The sequence below is a fragment of the Protopterus annectens genome, chromosome 7.part1, assembly GCF_019279795.1.
Source record: "Protopterus annectens isolate FY-2018-M chromosome 7.part1, PAN1.0, whole genome shotgun sequence".
NCBI lineage: Eukaryota > Metazoa > Chordata > Ceratodontiformes > Protopteridae > Protopterus > Protopterus annectens.
The window spans coordinates 264,564,496-264,584,789 of NC_056740.1; the positions used below are offsets into that span (position 1 = coordinate 264,564,496).

At 42.5% G+C, this 20,294-nt stretch overlaps 1 protein-coding gene across 1 annotated transcript in view; it reads right to left on the reverse strand.

Moving 5' to 3' along the window:
- Positions 1-20,294, reverse strand: part of OTUD7A (OTU deubiquitinase 7A) — a 999,311-nt gene that overhangs the window by 63,002 nt on the left and 916,015 nt on the right. Inside the window, exon 11 of the mRNA XM_044078484.1 lies at positions 8,050-8,134. Coding sequence (XP_043934419.1) covers positions 8,050-8,134 — 85 coding nt within the window. The remainder of the gene's footprint in view (positions 1-8,049; positions 8,135-20,294) is intronic.

A 20,294-nucleotide genomic window follows, 5' to 3' on the forward strand; every position in this document is an offset into this window, starting at 1 on the left:
TACACATGTTGCTGTGATAACCTCATAAATTTACTATTGTAACGGGGTTTGTTGCAACATATGTCCTATGAGGGATATGAAGTCAGTAACTGTCACGGCCTTCACCATCTACAGACTGCAATCCTCACACTACTTTCTGCATTCCACAAATAGATGCACTGTGGCTAACACATGAAACCAAAGGCACAACACTGCCCAGTCTGCAGATGACCCTGCAGATGGGGATTCCTCATAAACATGAAACTGACATGGCAGGTACTGTGACATGTACGACAGGCATATCCAAACAAACACTGTTAAACCAACATTACTCCAAATGCAGTATAACAGCACTTATAGTCTGCAGTCAGGCCAGGCACATCCCCCTCCTGTTTGTTGCCCTCTTTCCACAGTGTATGTTGTTAGAGGTAAATCCCCAATCCATCTGAGATGCTGTTTGCCAAACAACAGATCTAGTTCCTGCTCACAGTGACTGAAAAGGGCCAACACCACCATGATGTTTCAAGGGATTGGAGTGTGTTTCCATGCAATTGGCTATGGGAATGTTACCACAGCTGTTCCACATGCAATCAGCTAGGGGAGGACTGCAATTTGTGCACAGGCCATCAGCTGGTCATGAGCATCACTCAATATACACATGCTGCTGCCTAAGCAAAGCAGGTGTGGTTCTCCACATACACCAGAGAGGGAGTGGGGGAGGCAGACAGAGGCAAATACATGCCAGGGAGGGGTGGGAGAGTAAAACTGAAACATGTTTGTGTCACACACCTACCAGCATAGGGTATCAAACCCCCAACAACTATATAGTGCTATCACAGTTCGATGCAGTTATTGGATGTGCCACATGGGTTACCTGCTGAATAGCACTCAGAACATATATATGATGGTGAGTGACATCTGCAACAGGGATATGGTAGATATACGGTAGGTGACATACATGTGCCTGTCTGCATGAACAGGTGCCAGCATCAACACAGGCACACTCACACAGGGACACACACACATTGACACACTTGGCAGGGCCAGGAGTGCAACTCATCACTAGTGGGATTGCCACAACACATCAGTGCGCAGGAATCACATGCATCACACGGGTCATACGGAGGTCATATGGGCAAACAGTATGAGGAGGTGTCAGACATCAGACAGCATGTTTCAGTATGCCCTGGGGGTTGTAGTGAGTGTGGATGTGGACATACAACATACACAAACACACAGGGTGCCAGTTCTGACATGCATGGGTGCATGTCTACACGGGTGTATGGTCGTCAATGGTGCCAACAGGCTGTACAAGGGTAGGCAATGGGTATATCTTGGCATCAGGCCACATGACAATGGTCTACATTGTGGCGCAGGCCTGTAGTTTCTGCATTTGCCCACACAGGTGGGTACTGCATCCCCCATCCAGTCACCTGGGTGACTATTGTGTGTGGCCAATGCTGTGCATCACTTGCCATGTATGTGTTCCTTAGTCCATGACATGGATGGTGTCTGGGATGTGCACACCTCCCACATGCATATACAGTGACATATGCTACTGTACCTGGGGTGTCTGGCCCATGTTGTGAACACAGATTATCATCAGATGCACCAGTCTTGCCCACCTGTGGCAGGAACTGGTAATGGGCAGCAGGTTTACCCTGCACCTGCATTAATAGCATGCTAACAGCATTCCCTGATGTCATCTGTCCATACAGGGCATGTTGTCAGACATGGTATGTCCGTTGTGATTCACATGTGAAGGCACCATAGGTGGTGCAGGTGTCCATTGGGGAACATGGAGAAGGTACACTGTCTGCATGTATGTGCATATTGGACAGATGGGCAGGGTCACATGCCATCTGTAGCCCACTGCTATCACTGCATAGTTACTATCAGTGGCCAATATGCAGTGTACTACCCACATATTGGCTGTCGCCTAGGCATGTGTGTGCGTATGACACATGGGTTGGGTGTGTGCTCTGGCTAATAGTGGGGTTGCTAACTGTGATTGGCTGGCCTTGATGCCACATGTATCGGTATGGCTTTGCACCCCAGCCTCAGCTATTTTACATGTGTTATCCCTGTATGGTTGACATTGTGATATATAGTAGGACCACCATAAAAAGAAATAAGCAAAGCCCCCTCCACATTGCCCACAGGTGTCACACACTCACAACCACCTCTACACAGGATATGAGTTACACACACCTGTCATGTCTGGGAGTAAAACCCCTACCTAACTAGGTTTTTACACTACACAGTTATAGTATGCACCATGGACATTACTGAAGTACTTCTTCCCCAAAGGTGTATTTCACAATGAATGACATCAGCAGGTTTACTGAAGGACATTTCAACTGTACTGCGAGTGACTAGCCTAAAACGCATTGCTCCCTACACAGACAGTGAGACACACATGACATCCACAACTGGCATGTGTGGGTATAGAACCCCTGAGTGAGATCTATATCACACTACAGCATAGAGCTGTTATAGGACACACCACAGGGATTACTAAAGAAACTCTTCTCCAAAGGTGTATTTCACAATGAATGAAATCAGCAGGATTACCAAACTAGGGCATTTCAACTGTACTGCGAGTGACTAGCCTAAAGTGCATTGCTCCCTACACAGATAGTGAGACACACACAAAACATCCACAACTGACATGTGTGGGTATAGAATCCCTGACTGTGGTCTATATCACACTACAGCATGGAGCAGTTAAAGGTCATACCACAGGGATTACTACAGAACTTTTTTCCACAAAGTTGTATTTCACAATGAATGACATCAGCAGGATTGCCAAAGTAGGGCATTTGAAATGTACTGCGAATGAGTAACCTATAATGCATTGCTCCATACACAGACATTGAAACACACACAAAAAATCCAGAACTGCCATGGGTGGAGATGAAACCCTACCACAGTTCTAAATCACACTACAGCACGCGCTACAGAGATTACTGAGGTACAACCTTCTCAGAGGTGTATTTCTAGGTGGGTGACATCAGCAGCCTTGCCAAAGTTGAGTATATGAATTGTACGGAGTGTGAGTAACCTAAAAAGCATTGCTCACTATTCAGTCAGACACACACAAACAGTTTCCAAGTCAGGGGTTAGAACACCTACCTAACTACTTCATCACACTACAGCAGTACACAGTTACATGACATGCTACAGAGATCACTGGGTTATGATTTTCCCAGAGGTGTATTTCTAGGTGAGTGACATCAGCAGCCTTGCCAAAGTTGAGTATATGAATTGTACGGAGTGTGAGTAGCCCAAAAAGCATTGCTTTCTACTCAGTCAAACACACAAGCACAGTTGCCAAGTCTGGGATTAGAACACCTACATAACTACTTTATCACACTACAGCAGTATACAGTTACAGAACACACTATGGAGATTACTGAGTTATGACTTTCCCAGAGGTGTATTTCTAGGTGAGTGACATCAGCAGCCTTGCCAAAGTTGAGTATATGAATTGTACGGAGTGTGAGTAGCCTAAAAAGCATTGCTCTCTACTCAGTCAAACACACACATTCACACACAAACACAGTTGCCAAGTCTGGGGTTAGAACACCTACCTAACTACTTTATCACACTACAGCAGTACACAGTTACAGGAAGCGTTATGGAGATTACTGGGCTATAATTTTCCCAGAGGTGTATTTCTAGGTGAGTGACATCAGCAGCCTTGCCAAAGTTGAGGAAAAGTATTGTACAGAGTGTGACTAGCCTAAAAATCATTGCTCTCTACTCAGTCAGACACACACACACACAGATTCATACACAAACACACACAGTTGCCAGGTCTGGAGTTAGAACACCTGCCTAACTACTTTATCCCACTACAGCAGTACACAGATGCCAAAGTTAAGTATATGAATTGTACGGAGTGTGAGTAGCCTGAAAAGCATTTCTCTATGCACAGTCAGAGACAGACAGACATGCACACAAACACACACTCACCAAGTCTGGGGATAGAACTACAACCTAACTAGTTTATCACTACAGCAGTGTACAGTTATGGGACGCGCCATGGAGATTACTGAGCTACAGCTCTCCCAAAGGTGTATTTCACATTGGATGACCTCAGCAGGCTTGCCATAATGCTACTATGGGAAGGGCGGTGTGTGCATGGGCCATAACCCATTCATGTAGGGGTTGACATGACACATGAGGGCACACACGGGGTCATATGTCACAGGTATGTGTATACAGCTACTAGATGACTACTTCCTTCTACAGTCATGTTGCACAGCTGGCATGTGCACCACATAGTCTGTCATGCTGAAAGATACTGGTGGCTAGTATCTGCAGTGAGTGACATCTGCACCTCATGTGTTTGGGGCCCTTTGGCTGTGTGCTGGGTGGGACAGGCCCAGATGGCTCCTTGTCATGATCACCCTCTTCCACACACCTATGTCCATCTATGTTTGACTTATTATAGTGTGTTGTCCTTACATATATGTATGTATTCCTATCCACTGTGTGTGCAAGGCAGGAGTGGTGCATACTGACATGTGTCTGCACTAAGAACTGTGACTGCCAGATATGTCTGGTCCACTGGTGTTTGCAGACATGGCCTTCATGTGTTTAAGTGTGTGAGCATGCCCAGTATGACCTTTCAGTATGTTGTTGACTGACATTGCCTTCATTCCTCTAAGTGTGTGAGCATGTCCAGTATGGTCATCTGTACTGCATGTGTGGATCAAGTCCAGGTAGTTCTTACTGTGGTGCTGACCTTTGTGTTGTACACCGATAGGAAGCATGCTGTGTCTGCAGGGTATCCATCAGTCATTTGCCATTGACTGTTGCTACATTTCTGCATAACAGGGGGGGGGTACCTGACTGTTCCTACATTTCTACACAGGAGTGGGGGGGGGGGGCACCTGACTGTTACTGTTACTATAAGTGTATGTAGGATGGGGGGCACACCTGACACTTGTACACATTTGCTAGGACTGTACTGGTATGTCAGGTACTCCATTTCAGTCTGTAGTCTTATCTATTAGGCATACCAGTGTACTACAGATCTTAGCTTTAACTACCTACATATTAGTTTCTGATTTCCTAGCCTTCACAATGTACATCCAACTGTCTGGCCTGCTGTAGTCTGTCTATGTAGGTCTGGGGGTGGGGTTACCCATAGGGCTCATTCAGAGACCATAGTACAGCATTTGTTTGTGCTTGCCTACGCCTATCCTGCTGGCTGTAACTGTTGTTGGGTATGTGACCCCCCCCCCAACTGGCATGTGTGAGTCACTTACCTTGTGGGTGTCCCAGTGTTGAGGGTGGTGCTGCAGGGCTGCCTATGTCGGATGCACATAGTACACTCCCTGTACATGGTTGAGCACAGGTAGTGTCATGTTTGGCATCCCTTTTACTGTATGTGCGAGTCAGAGAGAGGTATCATTCCATGGGTACCTACTGTGTCAGTGCATATGCTATGTGTTGCCTCTTTGCCAAGGCCAGGGCACACTGGGCCCACCTCCTTCTGCCTAATGTGGCAGTCTCAGGTTGTTACTCCTCCGAGTCACTCTGTGCCTCTGCAGGCCTTGACAATGGTAGGGGACTGTGTGGCCCTGCCCCATGCTGTTCCTGCTGCAGTTGTTTCCACACAATCATATTGTGTAGCATGGCACATACAAGGACAATTTGGGTACATGTAGTTGGTGAGTACTGCAAGGCTCCATCAGATGTGTCCAGGCACCAGAACCATGACTTGAGCATCCCAAAACACACACTCTATTATAATTTGTGTTTGTGCGTGTGCCTCATTATGGAGTTCTTGTTCTGGTGTGTGTGCATTTCTGATGGGTGCCATCAGCCATGGCTCCAGTCTGTATCCAGCATCCCCACTAAGTGACCATGTGGGTTGTCCCTATTGGCAAATGTCTGGTACAGCTGCATCAGATGCCAGATGTGGGAATCGTGGTAGCTTCCAGGGCAGCCAACACACACATTCATTATTATGCCCTGGGCATCGCACACAACCTGGTAGTTGATGGAGGGGAAGCCCTTGAGGGTTGATGTAGAACCTACCCTGCTCACCAGGTGGTGCTTTGATGCGTATGTGCATGCAGTCTATTGCACCCACTACCTCAGGGTATTCTGCTATTTGGTGGAAGAGACGCATATTGCTGGCCAACGCCTCATGGGTGATGGGGAAATATATGTACTCACCGACATGTGCTGACATGGCACCCAGGACCTGGTGAAGTACCCTGGATGATGATGCCTGTGAAATCCCCATCATATCCCCAGTTGGCCTTTGGAAGGTACCTGTAGATAGTATTCTTAGGCCTACACATACCTTGGTATCCACTGGGATGGGTTCCCCTCTATTAGTTCTGTGTGTGAGGCGTGGCCAGCACAGCTCAATAATTTGCTGTAGGAGGTCCCTGTCCACCCTATAGCACTCCACTATCTCCAGCTCATCTAGCCCTTGGTAGGTTACCCTGGGTCTGTACATTATTCTCCGTCTCCTCACTGTGGGTTGCTCAGCAGCATTCACATCCTCACCACCCTCAGCCTCTTGCACATGCTGGTTTATGATAGCAAAAGCAGCCCCTAACATTTTTCTCTTGTTTTCGTTTTGTAAAATGTCCCCGTTTGTATACACCGGTGGTGCAGAGTTTTTGGGAAAAACAAGGGGGAAAGTGTTTGCATAGTTTATAGTGATGTGCTTGGCTGGGTTGGTCTGCTGCCTGTGTAATTGGCTGGTTCTAATACATTTCACCCATCAGCTAAGCTAGTTCTCCTTGATTACCTTCCTACTGCTGTTTTCCCTTCACACTGCCTCCCTGTTTAAGCTCTTGTGCGTGCCATGCAAATGGAGTACTCAAATGTTCACAGAGCTGCTATTTCCTGGTTTAGCTTCTTTTTTCTTCCTGTAAAATGGTGAGCAGCGTGCACACCCACTTACACTTTGTAAAGAGTGCTAGGCAGGTTTAGACACACCCCTAGCTTAGCTGTGCTAAGCTAGGAGCAATCCCGAGCCACAGGGCTCCAATCCACTTGCAGTATGCTTGACACCCCCCCCCCATGATGTCATCTATATCTTAGTCTTGCACCCAGCTATTTATACTCTTACACTCTTGGGATCTGCCTCACATCCTGGGGAAAACTAGGATTCACTATCCTTCCCCTCATTTGCATAGGATTGCCTGCTAATGCATAGTTACATGTCCCACACTGAGCCTCCCCATTTAGCAACCATTACTCACTGGCCAGGTTGTCTTCTGCCTGCCATTGACTTGCATGGCACAATACTGCTTTTAGTTAGAATGCTTATTTTAGGTTTATTTTATTATTTTTCCCCGATCCCGTTTGCGTGCTGCTGCCCTATGCTTAAACAGCTGAGATTGGCGAAAAAAAAAATAAAAGTTGTTTTTTTTTATTTTTTATACAGTTTACGGTTACTAACCAAGTACATTTCTGCAGACTGCATTCATCCTGCACTTCCAGCTGCCAGCTTCCTGGATCACAAATTACCCTCATTTGCATGGTTTTCACCTCCAAATGAGGGTAATTTGCATACAGGAGCTCGGTCCGTGCAGGATTAGCCTAAGAGCTCATGTGCACGTCCCGGGAGCTCGTTCCTGGATTGCACTTTGGCCATATTGCCGAAAATAGCTCTTAGACTAATCCTGCATGTAATAAAGGGCTTTGTAAATCTGGGGGATTATCTTTAATGAGTTTATTTTAAAACCTTTGCCCTAGACCTGTAATATTGCTGCATGCTTGTTTATAAAATGTCATTCAGTGAATTGTAATAAGTTCAATCAATCTGTAAGAAACTATTATACATCATATAATTTATTAATTTTATTTTCCAAAGCATGTCTTAAGCTTTATCAAACTATATACAAGCATTCTAAGAATTTCATGATGTAGATTATACAACCCGATAAATGATAATTTACTAAGATGCCATTTTAACATGTCAGTTAGTTGCAGTGTTTTTTGACAGCAGCATAACAGTAAAAGCCTGATGAATGCTAATGCTCAGAAAGTCAAGTGATCTCAATATGAACCATACAAAATCAACATTTTTACCCTTGTTTCAGATGGTATACGGATCCAGGTTACATTCATGTAGATGTGGAGAAGGTTGAGTTTTGCCTCCAGAGACAGCACCAGGCTAGAAAAATTAGAAAAATAAAAGAATGAAATAATTGAATAATACAGTTATATGGAATATGAGCACTGATACACTAGAGATTGCTAAATGAATGATTCGTTTAATAAAAATGAGAAAGATAATCCACAGAATTCATGCACTACATCACTTTTCACTCCAATGTCAAAAACCTAATCCATATTGCCTCAGTAGCATTAATAGATACGATTTTAGCATTTCCCAGTACTTTTAATTCAAAGAAGATGGCATCCAATTCTTTTAACTATCACTCATTGTCATTGTTTCTGTCTATTAAAAAGACACTGTACATTAGAGTAGGGGGAGTTTCTAAGATGCAGCACTATTTTAGTTAATATATAGTCAAAGAAAACTGTATTTGTATTTGCACATTAGAATGTGAAATAAATGTGCACCATTTTTTTGGGAGATTACAAAAGGGGGAGTAACATACAAGGCATGTTAACTTGGAAACTGCACTGAGTGGAGGTGCTTTGTCCTAGCAATTAACAGTTAGCGTATTTCTCTTTGTTTCAAATGTATTGGTAGCTCAAAATATCTTTTGAGAAGCTCATATAGCTGCTTAGATATTCCAGTGTTTTTTTTTTTCCAAAATTATAGCTGAGTTCCTGATTTGCTTTACTGCATCTGAACTAGAATGAGCAGAAAAGCTTACACAAAGACAGAGCACTTCATTACATTGCAGAAAGACTTTGGAAATGACTTTAAGAGAAGTCATGGATACAATTCTATGGATTTCTCCATTGTTTCTCTTTTTGCACTAGAATAGGGATAACACATCATGGTAGAGGATTCTTGCAAGTTAACAGAAGTCTACAAGTATTTTAAAGTGTTGTAAAAGCAGAATGCCACCCAGTTATAAGAAATCAAAGCTTTCGAAACGTGGACATATCTCAAAACATGATTGCACTGAATAAGAACTTGAAGTTAGATACTGATAACTCATTAGTTATTTGCAATCTTATCACTATTTGTGATCCTAAAAACAATAAAGTAATTTAATTTTGCAACTACGAATTCTTCAAAAGAATCCAGTAACTCTCAGGGTTTAGATTATTTAGTAATGTAAAATTAACAAAGTTCATCCACGGATATCAAGTCTGATTACACTTATTTTCTACAAATAATCAGTTCACCACCACTTCCTGCCAAAAAATGCAATTTGCTAATCTACAATATCATTTACAAAACTTCTCAAATTGTTCTGACTTCTGATTTTGTACCTTACTAGGCTGAAATTTTAATAATTAAAACTGATGATGCAATCAAAGAATTTTTAGCCTTGAATTACTATTTTCATTTTGAGAGAAATATGCTGCATTAATGATGTCTTGGCAAATACAGTCCCATAACCTGCAAGTTAGAGTCCAACTAAGGAAATAACATGTGACCTAACTAAGCATCTCTAAGTAGCATTAGACTTTGCAACTCTCTATGTATTTGTGAAGCAAGAATTAATTTACACTTTTAACTGTATTGCATTTTCACAAGGATAAAGTTGCATACTATTTTACATATTTATCATGTTTTATTGAAAATCTGAGTGCAATGCAGTTTCTTTTACTTTTATCTTCAAAAAATATATTTTTAAATTTGAAGCAGCTTTAGGATAACTTGGTTGAAGTTTCATACATTTTTTGAAAGAATAGTAACTTTTTTTCCTGTTTTTGACAGTCTTCCTCACAATAACTAACATGTATACTAAGAGAAATCTGCCATTTTCCTGATATAAGATACAAATCAGAAGTTGGATGACAGACTTTTCCATGCATATAACTAAGATTTTTTTTTACTGATAAATGTTTTAATTTGTCTGTGCATTTGTCAAGCATTCCTTATCTAGATAGGTTAGGGCTACAGATACAAGGGATATCCCATGGATTTACTAATCTCCCATGCAGGACTAATCTAGTCCTGCATGGAAGCGGCTGTATAAGATGATGACCGCAGCGTGCCATGCATATTAATGAAGGCGTGCTGCTTGAACTCCTAATGCTACATGGAGTGTGGATGAGTGCAGGGGCCGTGTCTGAGAGCAGAGCTTTCAGAATAAACATTCCCCTGCAAAGTAGAACAGAAGAATGCATAAATAAATGAGCGAGATTGCATATAAGTGTCCACATATCCCCACCAACAGTCCCCATGTGTTCAACAGCAACTGTACATTTAAATAAAATGAAGAAACCCTTTTAGTTATTTTTTTTAAAACCCCGAGTACAGCTAACCATAGGTGCATGGGTTTGCCCATCGCTTAGCTATGGTTAAAGCAGCTGAAAAGGCTTAAGAGGATAACAAGGAATACATATGCAAATGAAACAGCACAGCAATAGTGTAGTGGTTAGAGCATCTGCCGAATGAACAGGCATTCCCTGTTCGAGTCCCACTGCAGCACATATTATTTTCCGAGTCCCACTGCAGCACATATTATTTTCCATGTGAAATCTGTATAGGAACATGTTTTTACATCTTTTGCCGTATAACCTATATAATAACATTTAAATGTGAACTGGAGTACTGCATTAAATGCACATGTGAAGTGTGAGTGTCATAATGAATAAGGCACTAGTAAGCAGGTTTAAGCACAAATAAGCAGTAGTAAGCATATATAAGCACTAGTAAGCGTGTTTAAGTGTGTTTGCGTGGGGGTAAGCATTGCCTACACAGATTAAGCAAAGTAGAAGCTAACTGAGTGTAAGGAACTGTAACCGGTGGTTAGCAGTGCTTAAAGTCGCACAAACCCGTGCAAACCCGCTTACAACTGCTTTAAAGTGCCTTAATCACTCTGTATCCAACGGCCCATGTTCTGACCAGCAACAAAATAAACTGCCTCTGCAAGGCTCAAATTCAGGACCCTGTACACTATAGTCACAGTAGTTAACCACTAAGCCATCATAGCAATAGATATGAATGAGGTATCAGCAAACTAATCCTCACCACAAGAAAATCAAACCAAACATGTGAAATGAAACCATGTATAGAGTGAAGTGGTATAACCAGCTACATAACATACATATGTGAACTGGAGTACTGCAGTAAGCATAGATTTGAGGTGTTATTGTAATAAAGTGTAGAAGTCCCCAGGTCCCCATGAATCACAGATACCAGACACATATATAACCTGTAATGAATAATAAATCACTGCCAAAAGGTAAATATAGTGCTAGTTAACAATTAAGCAATGCCAACAGCAGCACAGCTCAACTTAGTAAGTGTAAGCAATGTGTAGGGAAGCCAATACAATCTATCCAGTGGTATACCTCTTTAAAAAATGCCAACCTTAGGTAAGCAGGTTTGCCCATAGCTTAGCCTTTTCAAAACCGGACAATCACAGAAAAATGCAGAAACTCAGCCCTACATAAACCCAAGAGGCGGGAATACAGCTCATAACTGGTTGTAGCTTCCCCTTGCAGACACTATGGCTGTAAGGGGAGAAGGAGTGCGTGCATCCAGGAGTCCAAGGTCATGGCTGGACTCCTAGTTAAAGACCATGTACAGAGACTGCTGCAGAACCAGTACCAGGGCTCCCAATATAAGGCAGAGGCCTGGGACCATCTCGCCCGCGTCCTCACCAGTGCCACTGGCATACCCCAAACTGGTGAGCAGGTCAGGCACCACTATGCCGACCTGAAGCGGTGGAAGGGGGACCTCTTGGAGGAGTGGATCCAAGAGGCTAGAGCATCAGGGGATGTCCCAGCTGTGTGTAAGTATCAGTCCACTACCTGTTTAATAATGGACAGCTCAAGTATAACATGGATAGGTATGGCTAAATATTCATCTTATGTCCCCCACAGCTGCAATGGAATGGGCCATGAACCAGGAGGCCCACATCTGCCACCTGGCACGGTTGCGACATGAGTCAGGTCAGTAATACTCATGCTTTTACTGTCATAGGAAATAAAAATAAAAGTAGTAGTAAAGTAATTGCTAGTATAAAACTTGTATTGTTCAAGGCAAGTACTGCATACATTAGAGAATATGGCAGGAAGAGTCTATTATTGTTAGTATGGCAATAAAAGGATAATACCCTGACAAAACAGGTCTAACACCTGGACTGTATGTGTATTTTCTGGTATCATATGGTAATGTAGATTTGCAATCATGTAATACTACTGTAGTATTAAGCACTGTTACCCACACCATGCACCATAATGTGAATGCGTAGGAATGCCTGTATATGACAGGTGTAATCCCCAAAGGTCATTTAGTACAACTGAGAAACACATAGACAGTAAACAGGAGAAATGCAGACAACAAAACCCAAATAGCACATGCAACTGAGATGTGAACTGTTGTATTATTAGCACACACAGCCATGGTTTGAATCCTGCCAGTGGTAGTAGTCTGCATACAGAATTATACAGCATGACTGTACAGATATGTCCAGAGTCTATTAAAGGGGCCCATATCTAATGCCTACCAACATGTCCCCCTTGAGGGCCGCGTGTCACAATTAGAGAGTCGGCCTGGCTCTACGGCTCAGCCCCCAGCACAGCCAACTTCGGGGCAGTGGTGACTGCCCATGGGCGGGGATCTCAGTCCCACTGTTACCACTAGGGGGCTTGTGGGCTTCCGATATCCCAACACTCCTACCTATCAAGGTGTTTACCCCCCACATGTGTCATATACCGCCCCTGTAAGCATCTTGTGTGCCTTGTCTGTTAACCTATGCAACCTACCTCCCCAAATATACCTACTACCCCTCCCCAACATCCCACTCCCACCTGAAAAACAAAAGGGCAATCTGTTCCCACAAAGTAATTTTGCCCCATACATAGCTGTCCATTTCACACATATGTCCACTGGACACATGTAATCTGGTCTAATTGGCATCACAATGAATTATTGTTGTCCTCACCCCTCTCCCAGGGGTTCAAGTGTCCAAATCTACTTCCGAATACAGTGTATATGCACAGCTGTTGCTGTAGAAGAAATGGGCAGCTATGGACCTTCCCTACACCCCTCCTGCACATCCCTAGCTATTTTCCCTACTGTCTTTCCCCCTTTCTGCCTCTTTCTTCACCACTTTCCTATCAACCCCTTTTTCTTTTCTTGTAAAGGAATTAGCATGGGGGTAAGCACTTCTAAGCAGCAGTAAGCGGAATTAAGCCTGTTTGCACGGGGGTAAGCAATCCCTACACGGGTTAAGCAATTCAGGAGCTAACTGAGTATACGAAATAGTAACAGTAACTTAGCAGTACTTACCGTTACGCAAACCCACTTACAACTGCTCAAAAGTGCCTTAACCACACTGTATCCAATGGCCCTTGTTCTGCCTAGCAACAAAATAAACAGCCTCTGCTAGGATCAAACCAAGGACCCTGCACACCATAGCCAAAGTGATAAGCCACTAAGCCATCTCAGATATACATATCCTTGATGTATTCACAAACATATCATCCAGCCCAGTCATTCAACAGTACAGAGAATGTATTCCAACATGTATATGTATGTGTGTGAGTAAATATATTAATGTCCAAACAGGTACAACATATTGATATATGTATGTATATATATATATATATATATATATATATATATATATATATGTGTGTGTATATTATTATATATGAACATATAAACATGCAAATGCCTACATCTATAGATATATATGTCCACATCTACATGTCTAAATATATATGGCAGGTTTTAAATATATATTTATATATATATATATATATATATATATATATATATATATATATATATATATATATATATACATATATATATATATATATATATATATATATATATATATATATATATATATATATATATATATAGATATCTATATATATATATATATATATATATATATATATATATATATATATATATATATATATATATATATATATATATATATATATATATATATATATATATATATATATATATATATATATATATATATATATATACATATACATATACATATACATATACATATATAGGTATATACAGACATACATCTGTAGATAACAATGGGGAGATAACAAAATATATATGTCCTCTTGCAATGTTATTGGGGTTGAGAGGCCCCACACCATATACGTCTGGTACGAATAGGTATACCCCCCAGCCAAGCACGACTCCCCTGTAATACAGTACCAAGTGCTGCAGATCCCATAACCAGGACCAGACACGACATGGCCATCCCTAGGATACATATACACAGACACATATATGCAGATACAGGTATATATATATATATATATATATATATATATATATATATATATATATATATATATATATATATATATATATATATATATATATATAAATATATATGTATATGTAACTACACATACATACACAGAGATTTGTACAGTAATATACATATGTAGTATGTGCACACAATATGGAGTAGCCAGTATTTCTACAGTCATCACCTTACCAGCTGTAGACTGTAAGAGCCACCCATATGAATGACATTCATAGCCTGCAAAATATACCCACAGATATATCAAAGGGTATAACACCACACACAGGCGTGCATAAATTAATGTGAAGGCTTTATTTGTGTACTATAACAGTTGTATATGCTATGTCATATAGCTGTTTAGACACTAACATCCATATGAACAGTGTAATGCAACTGTGAAGCAGTTACACTAAGACACTAGTCTGGAAAGTTTGACATATGTTGCTATCCATGCCGAGGCCTTCAAGTAGTACATTAGTAATGACAGACTGGGCCACAGCATACCAATCAACAGTACGTAATGCAGATGTATAGGTCAGCAGCATCTATCTACACTCTGTACACAATCCCTAGGGGCTACAGACCCCAGTTGACATACTGGGATGTATCTGTTACATAACAAGGCATACCGGACACCATCACAATAACACTGACAAACAGAACATCCCGTATGGCAGGACGCAGTCGGCCTGCATTTACCCAAGGTGGATTGTATGGTAAAGTACATCCAGATACCTTAAGGCAGCTTATCCCAGATACCCACACATGTTGTAACAGCCTAGGTTAGTCATGGTGCACCCCCCCTACACTCACTAATACTGGGCCATATACCACTGTTACATACACTGGCCTCTGGAGTGCATTAGGGCACACATGTATTGTGTAGATGACGCCCACACATATATGGCCCCAACCCCCCAGTATGTGTGGGGGGTACAACAGCAGTGGATTGATGACAGGAATGAGCATGACATACACACAGCCCACTACATAACAACCCCTGACAGCATGTCATATATGCAAAGCCTGGTATGTAGGTGGAGGAAAGAGGCTGGAACACAGGCACAAATGTGTAAAACTGTTGTCATACAGTAAGCAAGATATGTATATGTGTACATATCTATATGGATATATGTATACTTATATGTTCACCATATGTCCTGCACATGGAGTGGAGCCCTACCTCAGTCCCAATAGTCCCAACCTCTCAGTGCAAGGGGATGTCACGTATGTAGTTCAGGTGTATTTGTAGACTATTGCTACTGTAATAGGGATTGTCTTCACAGAAATGGTGTGCGTGGGAGGCCACATTTGCTGTTAACATGTGCGCCATTGGCTACTTACAGACATCCTATGGTCATCATAGTACAGTACCACTGCTAGCACAGTAATGCCCCTTTGGACTACAGCTGCAATATGGCCAATATATGAGGACAGTCTGACACACTCGGGTCAGTCCAGGGGTATACACAGAACCCCTTCATGCAAGACATGTGGACCAGGCCTGTGAATGTGGATGGTAACAGCCATGCAGATGGGTATAACACGTACATACTGGTATACATTTGCCCCCATAGGTTATGCATTCATACACCCCTGTCTGTCCTGCCACATAATAACTGTGGCCACATACTATCCACTAGTTACTGACATACATCTGAACAGCATCCCACTGCTTTGTCTGACATACACGACTGTTATGGTGGGCAGGCAGCAGTACATCAGGCAAGTATCTGGACATGACATCTCACTGGATAAGTACAGTATGCTTCTAGGCATGTAACAAAGCACAGTGCAGGCTACAGGCAGACTGACTCAACACTGTGCTACATCTCCTATGTGGGAATACACATGTACCTGCAAAGATAGCAGGCTTTACAGGCATGTCACATTACAGAGTAATAGACACCTGTGTGAAAGTGCATAACCACAACCAATGTGAACACAGCCACACATGGTAAGCTAGCGTACTATTACAGTATATGGACTATCTGATGTACACCATCCTAATATGAGCCACTCACACAACAACCCTACATATACTGGCTACACAGTGTGGTCCGATGGCTGTCTGTGGTTTGGGACATGTGTGTATTCACCCCTACAAACATGTAAGCTGATAGGGTGACATACAGTGGAGCAGCATGTAACATCAGATAGAACAGGACCAAGAACAATGATATCTACCACAGTCTCTACACAGGCCAAGGTACATATCCACTATACACACACTGTTGACAATTAACAGGCTTACACATACCTCAGTACTGTACACACAACCACAAAATGCACAGGCTATGTCCTCATATATAACCCCTACTATACATAACATGTGTAGCAGTCTATCTCACTGGCTTGTTATCAGATATGCTGTCATTGAATATGGCGTACAGAACATATGCACCACCTACTGCATGACATATGTACAAAGGTTGACAGGGTTGTGGCTGGAGGCACAAACACAGGGCCAAAATTGACATGTCGCTGTAATAACCTCATACATTTCCCATCATAACAGGGCTTGATGCAACATATGTCCTATGAGGGATATGATGTCAGTAACTCTCCTGGCTGTCACCATCTACTGACTGCAATCCTCACACTACCTTCTGCAGTTGAGAGATGGGTGCTCTGTGGTTAACACAAGGAACACAAGGCACCACACACTGCCCACTCTGCAGATTACCCTACAGATGGGGATTCCTCATAAACATAGCACTGACATGACAAGTATTAAAACATGTAGGACAGCCATATCCACACACATCCTGTTAAACCAATATTACCCCAACTGCAGAATAGCAGTACTTACAGTCTGTAGTCAGGACAGGCACATTGCCCTCCTGTGTGTTGGCCTGTTTCCACACTGTATGTTGTCAGAGGTAAGTCCCCAATCCATCTGTGATGCTGTTTGCCAAACAACAAATCTAGTTCCTGCTCACAGTGAATGAAAAGGCCCAACACCAATATGATGTTCCTAGATATTGGAATGTGTTTCCATGCAATTGGCTATGGGAATGTTACCACAGCTGTTCCACATGCAATCAGCTACAGGAGGGCTGTAATCTGTGCAGAGGCCATCAGCGGATCATGAGCATCACTGACAATACACATGCCGCTGTCTAAGCAAAGCAGGTGTAAGTCTCCACATCCTCCAGAGCGGGAGTGAGAGAGGCAGACAGAGGCAAAGATAGGTTAGGGTGGGTTGAGAGAGTAAAAAATAAGCATGTTTGTGTCACACACCTACCTACCAGTCCAGGGTATCGAACCCGTGACTGACTATGTACTGATATCACATCTGTTATCCCTGCACAGTGGATATTGTGATTTTTGCTAGGGGCACCATATAAGAAATATTAAAAACACACTCAACATTGAGTCCAGTTGTTACACACTCACGACCACCTCCACACAGAACATAAATGACAAACATCAACACATTAAGACACACACACACCTGTCATTAGAACCCCTACCTAACTAGTTACTACACTACAGCACTATACAATTATAGAATGCAGAGATTACTGTAGGTAAGGTTTATTTCACAGTGAGTGACATCAGCAGGATTGCCAAAGTAGGGTGAATGAATTGTAATGAGTGTGACTAGCCAAACATGCATTGCTCACTACACGGGCATAGGAACAGACACAAAAGCATCCACAACCCCCATGTGTGAGAATGGAACCCCTACCAGAGTTCTATATCACACTACAGCATTACACTGCTATAGCACGCACCACAGAGATTGCTGGAGTACCCTTTCCCCAAAGGTGTATTTCCCAGTGATTGACATCAGCAGGATTGCCGAAGTAGGGCATTTGAATTGTATTGAGTGTGGCTAACCTAAATTGCCCTAATTAGTCTGTATGCATTGACTGCTGTTCTGGCCAGAAAAAAATTAACCTGCCATTGCAGATCATGAACCCAGGACCTTGTACATTATAGTCACAGTAGCTAACCACTAAGCCATCAAAACAGACATGAGACTGTGGTTTCACCAAAGTAATCCCACCATAGTCTAATCAAACTGAGCATGTGAAAGGAATGTATATACAGTTGTCCGTAAAAGAACTCTCCAAGGCCAACTTCATGCTTCTCAAGGCAGAAGTGACAATGTTTGTGACACCCATGGAGACAGGAGCTGACAGATCAACTGATGAATCCTGCACTAAGGCACTGTATGAGCACAGCCACTTGTGGATGATTCCTGACATCCCACATAGAACCACAACACTCACCTCCCAAATAAGCAAGCCAGTCTGGTGTTCTCCTGCCATTAACAAATTATACAACAGACGCAAGACACTGTTGAAGAAATAAGGATAATCCAAGGATGCAAACAACTCCCTTACCAGCCCCGGTAAGACATTGAGATCCCTCATGGAATCCTCAAAAGCTAGTTATGTAACTAAAATCACCACAGATTCCACAGACAACCACACAGCATTCTATAGTTATGTCCTAATTTTAACTGGCAATGCTCAGAAGTGCTCTGAGCTGCAACAGAATGACATTACATAGACTGCTCCCATGGAATGTGCCAATATCCTGGCAGATTGATTTAGTGCCACATTCATCCACTCTCACCCCCAAAAGGGCCCATGTTAATACGAAAAGAGTTCCATTGCCCAGTAATCTTGGCCACACAGGCAGAAACTGCACTATCCACAGCTAAGAATACAGCATCCATGGGACCAGATGACATCCTGGGCTGTGTACTACATGAACTATAAAACAAAATGGCAACTCACCTAACTGACATGTGTAATCATAGCCTCACATCAGGCCTGGTGCCCCCTGAGTGGTGCACAGCTGCAGTCATCGCACTCCACAAGGGGGGATCCATCTGTGATCCTTGGAACTGTCACATCAGTCTGACGAGCCTGATCTGCATGGTCCTGGAATGCATTATCAGGGGTGTTTTGAACACAGACATTGGCAACCCTCAAACACTGGACCCCACACAGATTAGCCTCATGGAGGGCCAGTCTTGTCTCCTGAAACTAATTGACTTATTTGACTCAGTCTGCATAGCTGTTGAAGAGGGTAAGGCAGTCCACAAAGCCTACGTGGACCTCGCCAAGCCCTTCAACACCATCCCCCAGTCTGGAAACATAGATTAACATACTACTTCAGCCATACATCCCTATGCTACTTGATGGTTTGCCGCATGGCTTACTGACAGAACCCAAACTGTAGGTGTAACTGACTCCAAATCCATCCCCAGACAAGTGACAAGTGGAGTACCTTGGGGTTCAGTCCTGGGACCACTGTTGTTTGGCATCTACATCTCTAAAGTACAGGCCAACAGGACGGGACTCTGGCTAACAAAGGTAACAGATGACTGCAAAATGGGAGTCATTATGAGCCTGACTGTACTGCATGATATGTTACTGATACCAGCTTGACATCATACAGGTGGGATGGAGTACTGTTAACATCTTGTGCCCTTGCCATGTAAGGTCCTGGTTATGGGATCTTCAAGAGTTGGTAGTGTACTGCACGGCAGACATGTTTGTCTGTGGGGGGGATACCTATTCATGCATGACGTATGTTGTTTGTGCCTGTAAACCCCATTAATGGTGCATGTGGACATATATGTTTTTGCTATGTTCCCACTTTATCTACTGATGTATGTCTGTATATACCTATATAAATATAAATATCTGCTTACTTATATGTGTATATATATATATATATATATATATATATCCATATGTTGTATCTGTTTGGACATTAATATATTTTCACACACACATACATCTACATGTTGGAATACATTCTATGTATTGTTGAATGACTGGGCTGGATGACATGTTTGTGAATACAGCATGGCTATGCAGCATGGCTATGTATATCTGAGATGGCTTAGAGGTAAATCAGTTTGGCTATGGTGTGCATGGTCCTAGGTTTGAGCTTAGCAAAGGTTGT